Genomic DNA, 12069 nt, shown 5'->3' with positions numbered 1-12069 from the left:
GATGTAAGTGACATTTTCAAACCTTCATCCAATTCGATGTTTTCTATTCATTTCTCTGCGTCAAAGAACTTTAATAAGTCAAAATGTAAGTAGCCGAAATCTAGAAGGCTCAATCCCATTGACAACTACTTAAATTCTAGTTTTATATTTGGATTAATAGTTATGTGTTTGAGGGATTTGTTTCCCACTCGAGTATTACACTTAGGGTGTGCATTTGATAAAATTGAAATCTGAAATATGAATCTATTAAATTATTGAATTGTTAAGTATTAAATCTTATGCATTTGACTCCATATCAAATTCAGTAATAAATGAATAACTTATCATTTAATTTGGAGAGCAAGTTTTGCCTAGAAAATTTAGTACTACTTAATTAATTCAGATGTTCAATTTTTGATTATCAAACGGTCTAAATATGTTAAGAACTGAATCCATTAAATTTAAGTGCTGTATTGGATTATCAAACAGGGCCTTAGTCTGTTTAGGGTTAGCTTGGATTAAGAATTGTAATCAAATTCGGTGGTAGAGTAGGCCGAGCACTTGGAATAGCTTTGTCCTACTTGAGTCTTATATGTGTATGTCGTGGGTTTTGTGATTATTTAGAGAGGGATCCTGCAAGTTTGCAGTTTGCAAGAATTGTTTTGTTATGAAATATTGTTTGAAATTATAATTGTCTAACCTCTTTCCAAATTCTTTCAGCAATTTTGATTATTATATATTGTTGAGTTCTTGATTAGTTTTACTGTGTGCTTTTTTGTGCTAACATTATGCATACACCCTCTTGTCAAATATCTTGAGTAGCAAAAAGTAGTTATCTATATTCCATTTCCATACACATGGCAGAGGATTGGTCATTGCAATGTATATTAAATCATTTCACTAATTGATCCAATTCGATGTTTTCATGTGCTGTTTTCACTAATTTATCCTTCCTTTGATTTCAACTTTTGGGTATGTTCTAAAGTTTTATGGACCGTATATTTATTCGCATGTCTTTTGTGGTCATGAAATTGATCTTCTTCTTCCTGCCATTTCTATTTTTCTAGAATTTTTTCCTTGCCATTTCTATTTCATTGCAGCGTATTCCAGGATGCGGTTTCTTGGTATAAATCCTTATTAGATCAAAATTGATTCACAAAATCTTTAATTTGATAATAGTTAGTATAATGCACAATCAGATGAAGTTTCAAGTATACAACGGTGTTACTATATAATCCAGAAATTTGAAAAGATTGCAATTACATATTAGAAATTTGTAAAACAGATGGATTGATGGGAACATAATATTGCTGTAGCATATAGAAGTGAAGTTCAGAAATCAGACAAATCAAGTGCCATAAGTTCTCCAATTGTGATGACAGGAAACAAGCTTTCTAGAGATGGCTTTTCTTTCAGCAGATGGACAGAAACTTGTTTCATGGTAGGCCTCAACTGAGGATTGGGATCCACACATAGCAAAGCTAGTTTTGCCAACGACACCACATTTGCTGCCATTTGCTTAGTCAAAGATTGGGGTCGAGAATCCAAAATTTCTTTCAGTAGAATAGCATGGGTTGATGATGATGCTGACAACACTGACATTATGAGATCACCAGGATGCTTCCCCATAATCACTTCCAAAACTAGGACTCCAAAGCTATAAACATCACACTTTTCGTTCACTTCCATGGTAAAAGCAAGTTCTGCAAATGTAAAAAGGGTAAATTATGAAATTGACTAGAACCAAGTGGAATTGCATCGCATGAGAAACATACCTGGAGCAGCGTATCCATAAGTTCCTGCAAATGAAGTCCAATTAGATGAATCAGGCTTCAGTAGTCTAGCAGCGCCAAAATCAGAAATGTGAGCTTGATACTCGGAATCCAACAAAATGTTTTTGCTCGATATGTCTCGATGAACTATAGAAGGTGCACAATCATGATGCATATAAGACAATGCATTTGCAATATCATTAACCATGTTGGTTCTCTTGATCCATTCAAACTTGGCTGCTGTTTCATCAGTATTCAATAACTGCATCAAGCTTCCCCCTTCCAAGAATTCATACACCAAGAAGGCGTGTTGTGTATGTGAACAGAATCCGTAGAGCTTCACAATGTTGCGATGCCTTATATTTGTTAGTGCACGGATCTCGCTGGTGAAATCTTTTGGACTTCTCAAAGCATCACCATCTGTTGCATGAAGTTTCTTGACGGCAACAATTTGACCATTTGGCAACTCCGCTCTAAAAACTCTTCCAAATCCACCCGCTCCAATGCAATACTTGGGGTCGAAATTTTCTGTTGCATCAATGATGTTCTCGTAGACCATTTTCCCATCAAAGCTCCAGAAAGTGAACAAATTGCCGGTTAATTCCCGAGGCTTGCTCTCCACATGTGGCGTATGTGACCTTGCACGGATGAAAATGCCCAAAACCACAATCAAAAGGACCGTTGTTCCAAGTATTGGAAGGACAGTTAGAAAAATAATTCTTTTACTCCTCCTACTGGTTTTCTTTTCAGTTGATTGAGGGCAAGGCTTCAATCCGACAACACTGCCACATAAACCTTTATTGTTTCTCAAGGCATCAAAAGAAGCTTTTTGAAATGCAGTAGTGTTGGGGATAGGACCTTCTAATTGATTATAAGATATGTCAATAGAAATCAAACTCAAGCAATGATCAAAGCTGCTGGGGATGGAACCTGATATCCTATTGTGGGAAAGATTAATCTTTTCAATGGCTTTCAACTCTCCCAGCTCTTTTGGCAATTCGGAATCCAACATGTTTTGGCTGAGGTCAAGAGTTGCGAGTGAGTGAAGATTTCCTATTCGAGAAGGGATACTTCCGTTTAGTGCATTGTGGCTGAACTTTAATTCCAATATTTGGGTGCAATCGCCTATTTGTTCAGGGATTGCACCAACAAGATTATTGGCTGACAAGCTTATATTCAAAAGTTTAGACATTCGACCAATTTCTGGTGGTATACTGCCCGAAAGCTTGTTGCTGTCCAGCTTAAGGTCAAGCAACAAAGACAACTTCCCCAAACCTAGTGGGATCTTCCCATGTAAGCGATTTGAGAAGAGATGAAGTCTTTGCAGATGAGATGCCTCTCCGAGCTCAGTTGGTATTTCGCCAGAAAGATTATTGTTGGAGAGTACCAAACTCGTCAACTTCTGAAAGGCACTCCAATTCCAAGACAACTCACCATAAAATTCATTATCGCTCAAGTCAATGTAATCCGCATTTGGATAAACGCCAAAATCTTCAGAAAACTTTCCTGATAGTTGATTTCCTCCGGCAGCCAAATTTTCTAAACTGGAACAGTTTTTCAAACTTCTCGGCATGGTGCCCACAAAATTATTGTCAAATATTGACAACCTCACAAGTGAGCCGCCACTGCAAATGTTTTGGGGCAAATGGCCAGTAAAATAGTTGTCAGATAGTGCTAGGAATTGTAAATGTGTAAGATTACTAAATGCATCTTCTGGCAGGGCACCACCCAGTTTGTTTGTGAAAATACGAATATCGGTTAATAACTTCAAATTTCCGAACTCCTTGGGAATAGGTCCAGAAAGAAAATTTTGGTGGAGATACAACAAACTCAAGTCACCTAAGTTTCCAATAGACTTTGGAATGGAACCCGTAAGCTTGTTATCAGCCAGAGAGAGGAGTGTAAGAGAACGGAGTTTCCCAATCTCTTCTGGAAAGGTACCTGATAGCTGGTTCGTTTCAAGAGATAATTCGGCAAGTTTTGTCAAGTTTCCAATTCCTGAAGGAATATGTCCTGAAAGTTTGTTGTCTCGTAAGTATAGAAAGGTTAAATTGGTTAGATTACCAATAGAAGTAGGGATTGATCCAGTAAGGTCATTCAGCATCAAAGACAGTTCAACAAGAGACTTGAGAAACGTAACTTCCTTTGGGATAGAGCCATGCAATGAGTTATTGGAAAGGGACAAGTACCTCAGATTGGTTAGATGGCTGATTTGAATTGGAATGACACCAGAGAAATTATTTGATTCCAAGTTAAGAAGGACAAGTCTAGAAAGGTTACCAATGTTGGATGGAATGGTCCCATAGAGTGCGTTTTGAGAAAGATCAATGGTAGTCAGATGAGGCAGAGATGAGAAATTGAGATGACCAAGTGTACCTCTGATCCCAGAACTTGTGATGTTAATGCCTGATATCCTTCCAGCTTTGTTACATCGGATTCCAACCCAATTGCTGCAAAGATTTGCAGAAGACGACCACGATGACAACTGGGATTGGCTATGATTGTCAAGACTGGATTTCCATGTTAAAAGAGCTTTCCCTTCATTTGCAGTACTTAATGCTGCATGCTGCAATTTAGGAGCAGCTGTTAATGGAGGAGCAAAAAGCAACTGCAGGAGAGCCAAGCATTCAAGCATTAGAAGATAAGGTAGGCAGACGGAATTGTTCAGGACTAATATGTCTGTGGGGTATTTCATGATGAGAAGATGAGGGCCCTTTTGAGTTTTGCCGCAAGTACGTACGCAAGAGAACTTGACAGAGTTTTATGCATCCAAGAATTGCCTGCCTTGAAGCCAGGGGCGGACGGAATAGGGGGCCGCATCCCTCGCCCCCTAAGTTTTGAGATTTCTTTTTTAGGCTTTAGAAAATTTTAACAATATTCATTAAAAATCTTTTCTTTGCTTTCCGTAAAATTATGAAAAAAATTCCATTGCCTCCTTCCACCTAGCTTTTGTTGTATAAAAGTGTTGAGCTTTTATTTGTCTTTGAATATTTTTGACGTTGCATTATTATTAGTTGATTGCTTCTTATTAATTATTGTAAAGTATTACATTTTGCATTGTTAACATTTTATCGTTGTATTAAAAAAAAATCTTATTAGTTAAATTGTGTGCACCTTTCAATTAACCATTTTATTTGATTTTTTATTATTGATGTGATCTTTTATGTGTGCACCTTTCAATTAACCATTTCAAAATTAAGTACTTCATTCTACATTAATGTGATCTTTTATGTGTAAAACAAGAAAACTAATAAGACGCACATTTTAGAAATTCTCTTCCTAATCATTTAAATCCAACTATTATAGCTAATTAGTGGTGTTATCTCTTTACTTCTTTTCTGCACTTTGAGACAGGATTGCTCTCCAAAGTTTGATATTGCATAATATTCAAGTTATATTTTGTCCACTTAATATTGTGAGAATAAAAAGATGGAGAACTGAGTAGTTATATTTAATTAATATATTAATGCAAATTTTGATTTATTGCACAACAAGCTACCTTATTATGTTTCATTAAATTAATTATTATTATTATTATTATTTCAAAAAGCCCAGTGCCAAAAAAGAACTTGTTAATATAAAATTCAAATTAAAAATACTTTTCTCCAAGTTGCATTTAGATATTTGGACCGGATAAAGAAGGTTCAAAGAAATAGTTAACATGCAATCCATAATTCTGAAAATGACACACCAAAAACGAAAAAAATAATTTCTTTTTTTTTTAAAAAAAAAATTTGAACTTTGATTTTATTATTTTAACTTCCTTAGCTTTGTTTCCTGTCGTTATTATTGTTTAATAATTTTGAAGAATGATTCCATTTATTTTGTCTTTGGAAATAGTTTGGAAGAAATACAAAATAAAAGCATCCATGACTTTGTATCCTATTTTTTCTTTTCTTTGATCCTAATGTATAACTACTTTTTATTAACATGATTCCAGATGGCTAATATATGAGTTAGAATTTTGCTGTGATTTTACTTGTTAGACAACAATATATATTTTTGTAATTTCTTAAATTTATCAATTTTTTTATATTTATTAGTAATATATATACACACATAGGCGTATGAATATTATAATTTTGTAGTATGATTTTATATTTTAGTTTTTACATATTTAAAAAATCAAAATATGTGGGACTTACGCTCGCCCCATGCCTTGGGGCTTTCGTCTCGGTCCCGCAAACATATAACGCCTATGCAAGCCCTCGCCTTTTAAAACATTGAATCACACAAAAAAAAAAAAAAAAAAAAAAATCAATCCGCTGCCTGAACTGCTTGGAGATGACTTGATTCATATCTCGTTATCAGACGTTATCAAACCAGCATAAACTTTATCTCCGAAGGAGTTTCGGATTGAAGTCTTCGGCTTTGACCTTTTCCTTGTATGTTCAAGTTTATCCGAGACGTGTGCAATTATTATGTTGGACTTGAGGATTAGTGATTTGATGGCAACCGTCACTGATGATGTGGAATGGAATGGCAAACCAACTTCTTGACTCTAATGAAAGTCTTACTAGCATTAGCGGCTTAAGTGGAAAACTGGTTCTATGTATAAATATTGCACAAGGGACAAGTAAATCAGTGATCAGTTTTTTTTTTTTTTCTTTTTGGGCTTAAAATAAGTTATTGTTATTATTATTTTTTGACTAGAAGAGCAGGGAGTGAGAAATTAAGTTAAGATGATATGAGATTATTTTTTGGTAAGTTGATAGTACATCCTTCTTCAAATCAGAACAATGCAAGAAATGTATGCATCAAACTTCTAAATGCGTCCAAAAATCATCAAGTAGCAATTTTGGTTGATATATTTTCCAATACATGGCAATTAAAAAACAATTTTTAATAATGTCCATTATAATGTCGATTCACAATGTCTTTTTTTATTTCTGCTCTACTCCACGATAAAGAAGTTTCCAGTATCTGATTCCAAGAAATTTCAAGATTTCATAATTTTCAGTGTAACATATTCAAGCATATATAATCCACGGGGTTGCAATTGTAGTTCGGAAACTGTAGACAGTACTAAAAGCCAAGTGAAATTACAGGTTCATATTAAGATGAAAAAGCGAAATCTGGGGGGAAAAAATGGAATCATTGGAACAGAACAACACACAGAAACTCAGAAATCAGACAATTCAAGAACCAGAAGTCATCCTACTGTGATGACAGGGAAATTGCTTTGTAGAGAGAGATGGCCTGTGTTTGAACAGTAGGGCAGAAACTTGTTTCATGGTAGGCCTCGTTTGACGACTGGGATCCACACACAGCAATGCTACTTTTGTCATCAACACCGCTTTTTCCACCATTTGCTTAGTCAAAGAGGGCAACTATATATAGAATGAAGTTATCTTTATTCTCCCAAAACTAATTTTTTTAAGGATATGATATATTTTAAATTGGGTTAATAACATTTCAAAATTTTGAGAATATGAGATGTAAGTGACATTTTCAAACCTTCATCCAATTCAATGTTTTCTATTCATTTCTCCACGATAAAGAAGCTTTAATAAGTCAAAAAGTAAGTAGCCGAAATCTAGAATGCTCAATCCCATTGACGACTAATTAAATTCTAGTAGCATTGCGTTGGTATTTGGATTAATAGTTATGCGTTTGAGGGATTTATTTCCCACTCGAGTCAGCCACTTATCCTGTTAAGGTTGAGCCTTATTATATATGTATGTTGTGGGTTTTGTGATTGTTTAGAGAGGGATCCCGCAAGTTTGCAGTTTGTAAGAATTGTTTTGTTGTAAAATATTTGTTTGAAATTATGATTGTCTACGGCAACCTAGGTGCGTATTTTTTAGGTCTTATTACTCTCCATCAACGTAGAGACTCCAACAGAAAGCTATAGTTAAATCTGTCCGCAAGCTCAAGTCAATGGGGGAAATATTTAGGAGTTAGTTGAAACTCAGTTTAGAGTCAAGTCTGGCTTTTCATATTGGTGGAGCAGAAGCTTCCTTTGATTTCAACTTTTGGGTATGTTCTAAATTTTTGATGCTTGTCTTAAGTGAATAGTCATAGACTTTTTCTCTTCATGGACGGTGTATTTATTTGCATGTCTTTTGTGGTCATGAAATTTGATCTTTTTCTTCCTGCCATTTCTATTTTTCTGGAATTATTTTCTTGCCATGCCAAATGGCCGCTGGAATAGATTCTTGTTTTAAATACTTTTTTTTTATTGGTGGGTTATGGTAATATATGGTATATAACAGGTGTTACTGCATAATCCCCAGAGTTTTAATTGTCATTCAAAAGCTGTAGACAATATTAGCTAGAGATGGAAAAGATTGCAGTTACATATTGGTGATGAAAATGAGAAATGTCAAAAACAGATGGATTCATGGGAACACTAAAATTGCTGTAATATACAGAAGAAGTTCAGAAATCAGACAAGTCAAGAGCCATAAGTTCTGCAATTGTGATGACAGGAAACATGCTTGCTAGAGATGGCCTTTTTTTCGACAGATGAACAGAAACTTGTTTCATGGTAGGCCTCAACTGAGGATTGGGATCCACACATAACAAAGCTAATTTTGCCACCAACATCAATTGCTCTTCTATTTGCTTTGTCAAAGATTGAATTCGAGAATCCAGAATATCTTTCAGTAGAATGCCATGGGCCGATGATGATGCTGGCAAAATTGCCATTAGGAAATCACCCGGATGCTTCCCCATAATCACTTCCAAAACTAAGACTCCAAAGCTATAAACATCACATTTTTCGTTTACTTCCATAGTATAAGCAAGTTCTGCAATTGACAAGGAAAATTATCAAGTTGATTGAAAGTCAAGCGAAATTGCACCTAATAAAAAACATACCTGGGGCAGCATATCCATAAGTTCCTGCGAATGAAGTCCAGTTAGATGAATCAGGCCTCAGGAATCTTGCAGCGCCAAAGTCAGAAATGTGAGCTTGATACTCGGAGTCTAACAAAATGTTTTTGCTAGATATATCTCGATGAACTATAGAAGGCCAACAATCGTGATGCATATAAGACAATGCATTTGCAACATCATTGATCGTGTTTGCCCTCTTTATCCATTCAAACTTGGCTGCTGTTTCATCATTGCTCAACAGGTGCATCAAGCTTCCCCATTCCAAGAATTCATACACCAAGAAAGTGTGTTGTGTATGTGAACAGAATCCATACAGCTTCACGATGTTACGATGCCTTATATTTGTTAGTGCACGGATCTCATTGGCAAAATCTTTTGACTTGCTCAATGAACCACTGTCCGTTGTATGAAGTTTCTTGACAGCAACAACTTGATCATTTGGCAACTCTGCTCTAAAAACGCTTCCAAATCCTCCGACTCCAATGCAATACTTGGGGTCAAAATTTTCTATTGCATCAATGATATTCTCATAGACTAATTTCCCATCAAAGCTCCAAATGGTGAACAAATTTCCAATTAATTCCTGAGGCTTATTCTCTACATGTTTTGTATGTGACCTTGTAAGAATGAAAATTCCCACAGCTATAATCAAAAGAAACACGCCTGCTAGTATTGGAAGAACAATTACCAAAATAATCCATTTACTTGTCCTCCTACTATTCTTCTTTTGAGTTGACAGCGAGCAGGCTTTCAATCCAACAACACTGCCACACAACCCTGTATTGTTTCTCAGGGCATCAAAAGGAGCTTTGTGAAATGCAGTAATGTTGGGAAGAGGACCTTCCAATTGATTGTAGGATATATCAACAGAAATCAAACTTAAGCAATGATCAAAGCTTTTGGGGATGGAACCTGATATCCTATTATGTGAAAGGTTCATCTTCTCGATGCTTTTCAAATCTCCTAGTTCTGGTGGCATTTTGGATTCCAACATGTTTTGACTGAGATCAAGAGTAGCAAGCGAGTGAAGGTTTCCTATTTGAGAAGGGATACTTTCATTAAGCTCATTTTGGCTCAAATTCAATTCCAATAATTGTGTGCAATCACCTATTTGTTCTGGAATTGAGCCACTTAGATTGTTGGCTGACAAACTTAGATTTAGAAGCCTAGACATCTGTCCAATTTCTGATGGTATATTGCCTGATAGATGGTTGTTGTCCAGCTTAAGCTCAAGCAACAAATTCAACTTCCCCAGACTTCTTGGAATTTTCCCATGTAAGCGATTAGAACAAAGGTGAAGTTGTTGCAGGAGAGATACTTCGCCAAGCCCTGTTGGTATTCTGCCAGAAAGATTATTGTTGGAGATCTTCAGCTTTGTCAAATTCAGAAAGGCGCTCCAATTCCAAGACAGTGTGCCATAAAACAAATTATCGCTTAAATCAATATGGTCCACATGTTGGTAATCACCAAAATCTTCAGTTATGTTTCCTGATAGTTGGTTTCTTTGGACATCGATAGCTTGTAAGCTAGAGCAGTTTTTTAGGCTTCTAGGCATAGCACCCACAAAGTCATTCTCATATATCACTAATCGTGTTAGTGAGCCACCACTGCAAAGACTTTGTGGTAAATGACCAGTAAGACGGTTTTGAGATAGTTCTAGCATTTTTAAACGGGTGAGATTAGTAAGAACATCTGGAAGAACACCGCTTAGTTGGTTTCTGAAAAGAAAAATGTCAACTAGCAACTTCAACTTTCCCAATTCAGGAGGGATGGTCCCCTCTAAGTAGTTTTCATAAAGTAGCAATTCAATGAGATTGGTTAAATTTCCAATGGAGGATGGAATATGTCCTGTAAGATTGTTTCCAAGAAGGGATAAAGAAGTTAACTTTTTCAAATTAGCAATGGAATTGGGAATATTACCCGTGAGCTTGTTATTATCAAGTGCAAGATCCTCAAGAGATGTGAGATTTCCAATCTCTTCAGGAATAGGTCCAGACAGAAAATTATTGTAGAGATAGAGCAAAGTCAAGTTTCCTAAGTTTCCAATAGACTGCGAAATTGGACCAGTGAGCATGTTCTTGGCTACAGTGAATACACTAAGAGACCCGAGTTTCAGAATTTCTTCTGGAATGGAACCTGATAGCTGGTTAGTTTCAAGAGATAATTGATTGAGTTTTGTCAAGTTTCCAATCCCCACAGGAATACGTCCTGAAAGTTTGTTGACGCGTAGGGCTAGAAGGTTTAGGTTGGTTAAATTTCCCACAGCCGTCGGGATTGATCCTGTAAACTCATTCTGTACCAAATCGAGTTCAACAAGAGACCTGAGAGACATAAGTTCTTCAGGGATGGAGCCATGGAATGAGTTATTGTAAAGGTACAAGAAGCTAAGATGGGTTAGTTGGCTGATTTGCACTGGGATAACACCAAAGAAATGATTTGACTCCAAGCGAAGAAATGTTAGCCTGGAAAGGTTCCCAATGTTGGATGGGATGGTTCCATAGAGTGCATTATCAATAAGATCAATGCTAGTTAGACGGGGTAGAGAGGAGAAATTGAGATGATCAAGTGTACCTTTGATGCCTGAACTGGTGATGTTAATAGCCGATATTCTTCCAGCTTTGTTGCATCGAATTCCAATCCAACTGCTGCAAGGACTGGCAGAAGACGACCAGGATGACAACTGAGATTGGCTATGATTGTCAAGACTGGCTTTCCATGTTAAAAGGGCTCTCCCTTCACTTCCATTACCGAATACTGCATGCATTTGATGAGATGCAGCATGTATTCCAGAAATGAAGAGTAACTGTAGGATGGCCATGGATACAAAAACTGAATAAAGTTGAACGATGGAACTGTTCAGAATTAACATATTTACTAGCTATGTTTCGCTACAAAATCCTCTTAAGAGAAACTGGTTGCTGAGAAGCTGGCGGCCTTCCTCGGCCATATGCAAGTATTTATAGATCTGTAGATCCAAAAATGGAAGGCCATGAAGCTGCTCCGATGATAACTGAAGTCGTGACTGGTCATCAAACATCAATTCTTATTCTCATCTATGTTGCAAAAGTCTTGGTTAATCAATTACTTGACATGGGCACGTATAAATTTTTTTTCCCTTAAATTAACTTCACGACAAAATTTGATGGCTATGTTATATCTTCAAAATTTAATATGCATTTTTGTAATTGTTGAGACTGTTTATGTAATATTGACATTGATATTTTAGCTAAGGAATATATTTTAACTTAATTTAATTTCCTTTATTTTCTTGAGGACTAAAAGGAAGGAAAATAGTTGGAAAGAGTTTTTAGAAAATTTTGACAATGCTTTTGTAACTAAAGCATAAAAAACAAATTTGTTAGGGGAAAAAAGGCTTTAACACAAACAACTTTCCTAAACTTTATGGGTTAAAAGTAAAATTATTTAGCAAGATAAGGAATGGGGCTTGTATATCAACCCAAAAAAAAAGAGCAATAAA

General features: G+C 36.0%; 2 protein-coding genes across 3 annotated transcripts; both read right to left on the bottom strand.

Annotated features, from left to right (window-relative positions):
* Positions 1 to 1179: 1179 nt before the first annotated feature.
* Positions 1180 to 4596, bottom strand: LOC113712462 (uncharacterized). 2 transcript variants are annotated; one of them, XM_027235898.2, is made up of 3 exons: positions 4032 to 4596; positions 1755 to 3764; positions 1180 to 1682 (listed from the first exon to the last, which is right to left on the bottom strand). In XM_027235898.2, exons 1-3 carry the CDS (start codon positions 4444 to 4446, stop codon positions 1312 to 1314), a joined length of 2796 nt encoding a protein of 931 aa, XP_027091699.1. In that variant the 5' UTR covers positions 4447 to 4596; the 3' UTR covers positions 1180 to 1311. The 2 variants fall into 2 exon arrangements, with proteins under 2 accessions (XP_027091699.1, XP_027091698.1); XM_027235897.2 differs by having other exon boundaries at positions 1755 to 4596.
* A 3469-nt stretch (positions 4597 to 8065) lies between these two features.
* On the bottom strand, positions 8066 to 11484 carry LOC113711593 (uncharacterized). The gene is made up of 2 exons (XM_027234753.2): positions 8574 to 11484; positions 8066 to 8503 (listed from the first exon to the last, which is right to left on the bottom strand). The coding sequence occupies exons 1-2, from the start codon at positions 11458 to 11460 to the stop codon at positions 8133 to 8135; spliced, it is 3258 nt and encodes a 1085-aa protein (XP_027090554.2). The 5' UTR covers positions 11461 to 11484; the 3' UTR covers positions 8066 to 8132.
* Positions 11485 to 12069: the final 585 nt, after the last annotated feature.

Source organism: Coffea arabica, chromosome 10e (assembly GCF_036785885.1).
Source record: "Coffea arabica cultivar ET-39 chromosome 10e, Coffea Arabica ET-39 HiFi, whole genome shotgun sequence".
Classification (NCBI taxonomy): Eukaryota; Viridiplantae; Streptophyta; class Magnoliopsida; order Gentianales; family Rubiaceae; genus Coffea; species Coffea arabica.
Note: the sequence above shows the minus strand (reverse complement) of the source record. Positions and strands in the feature narration are given on the sequence as shown.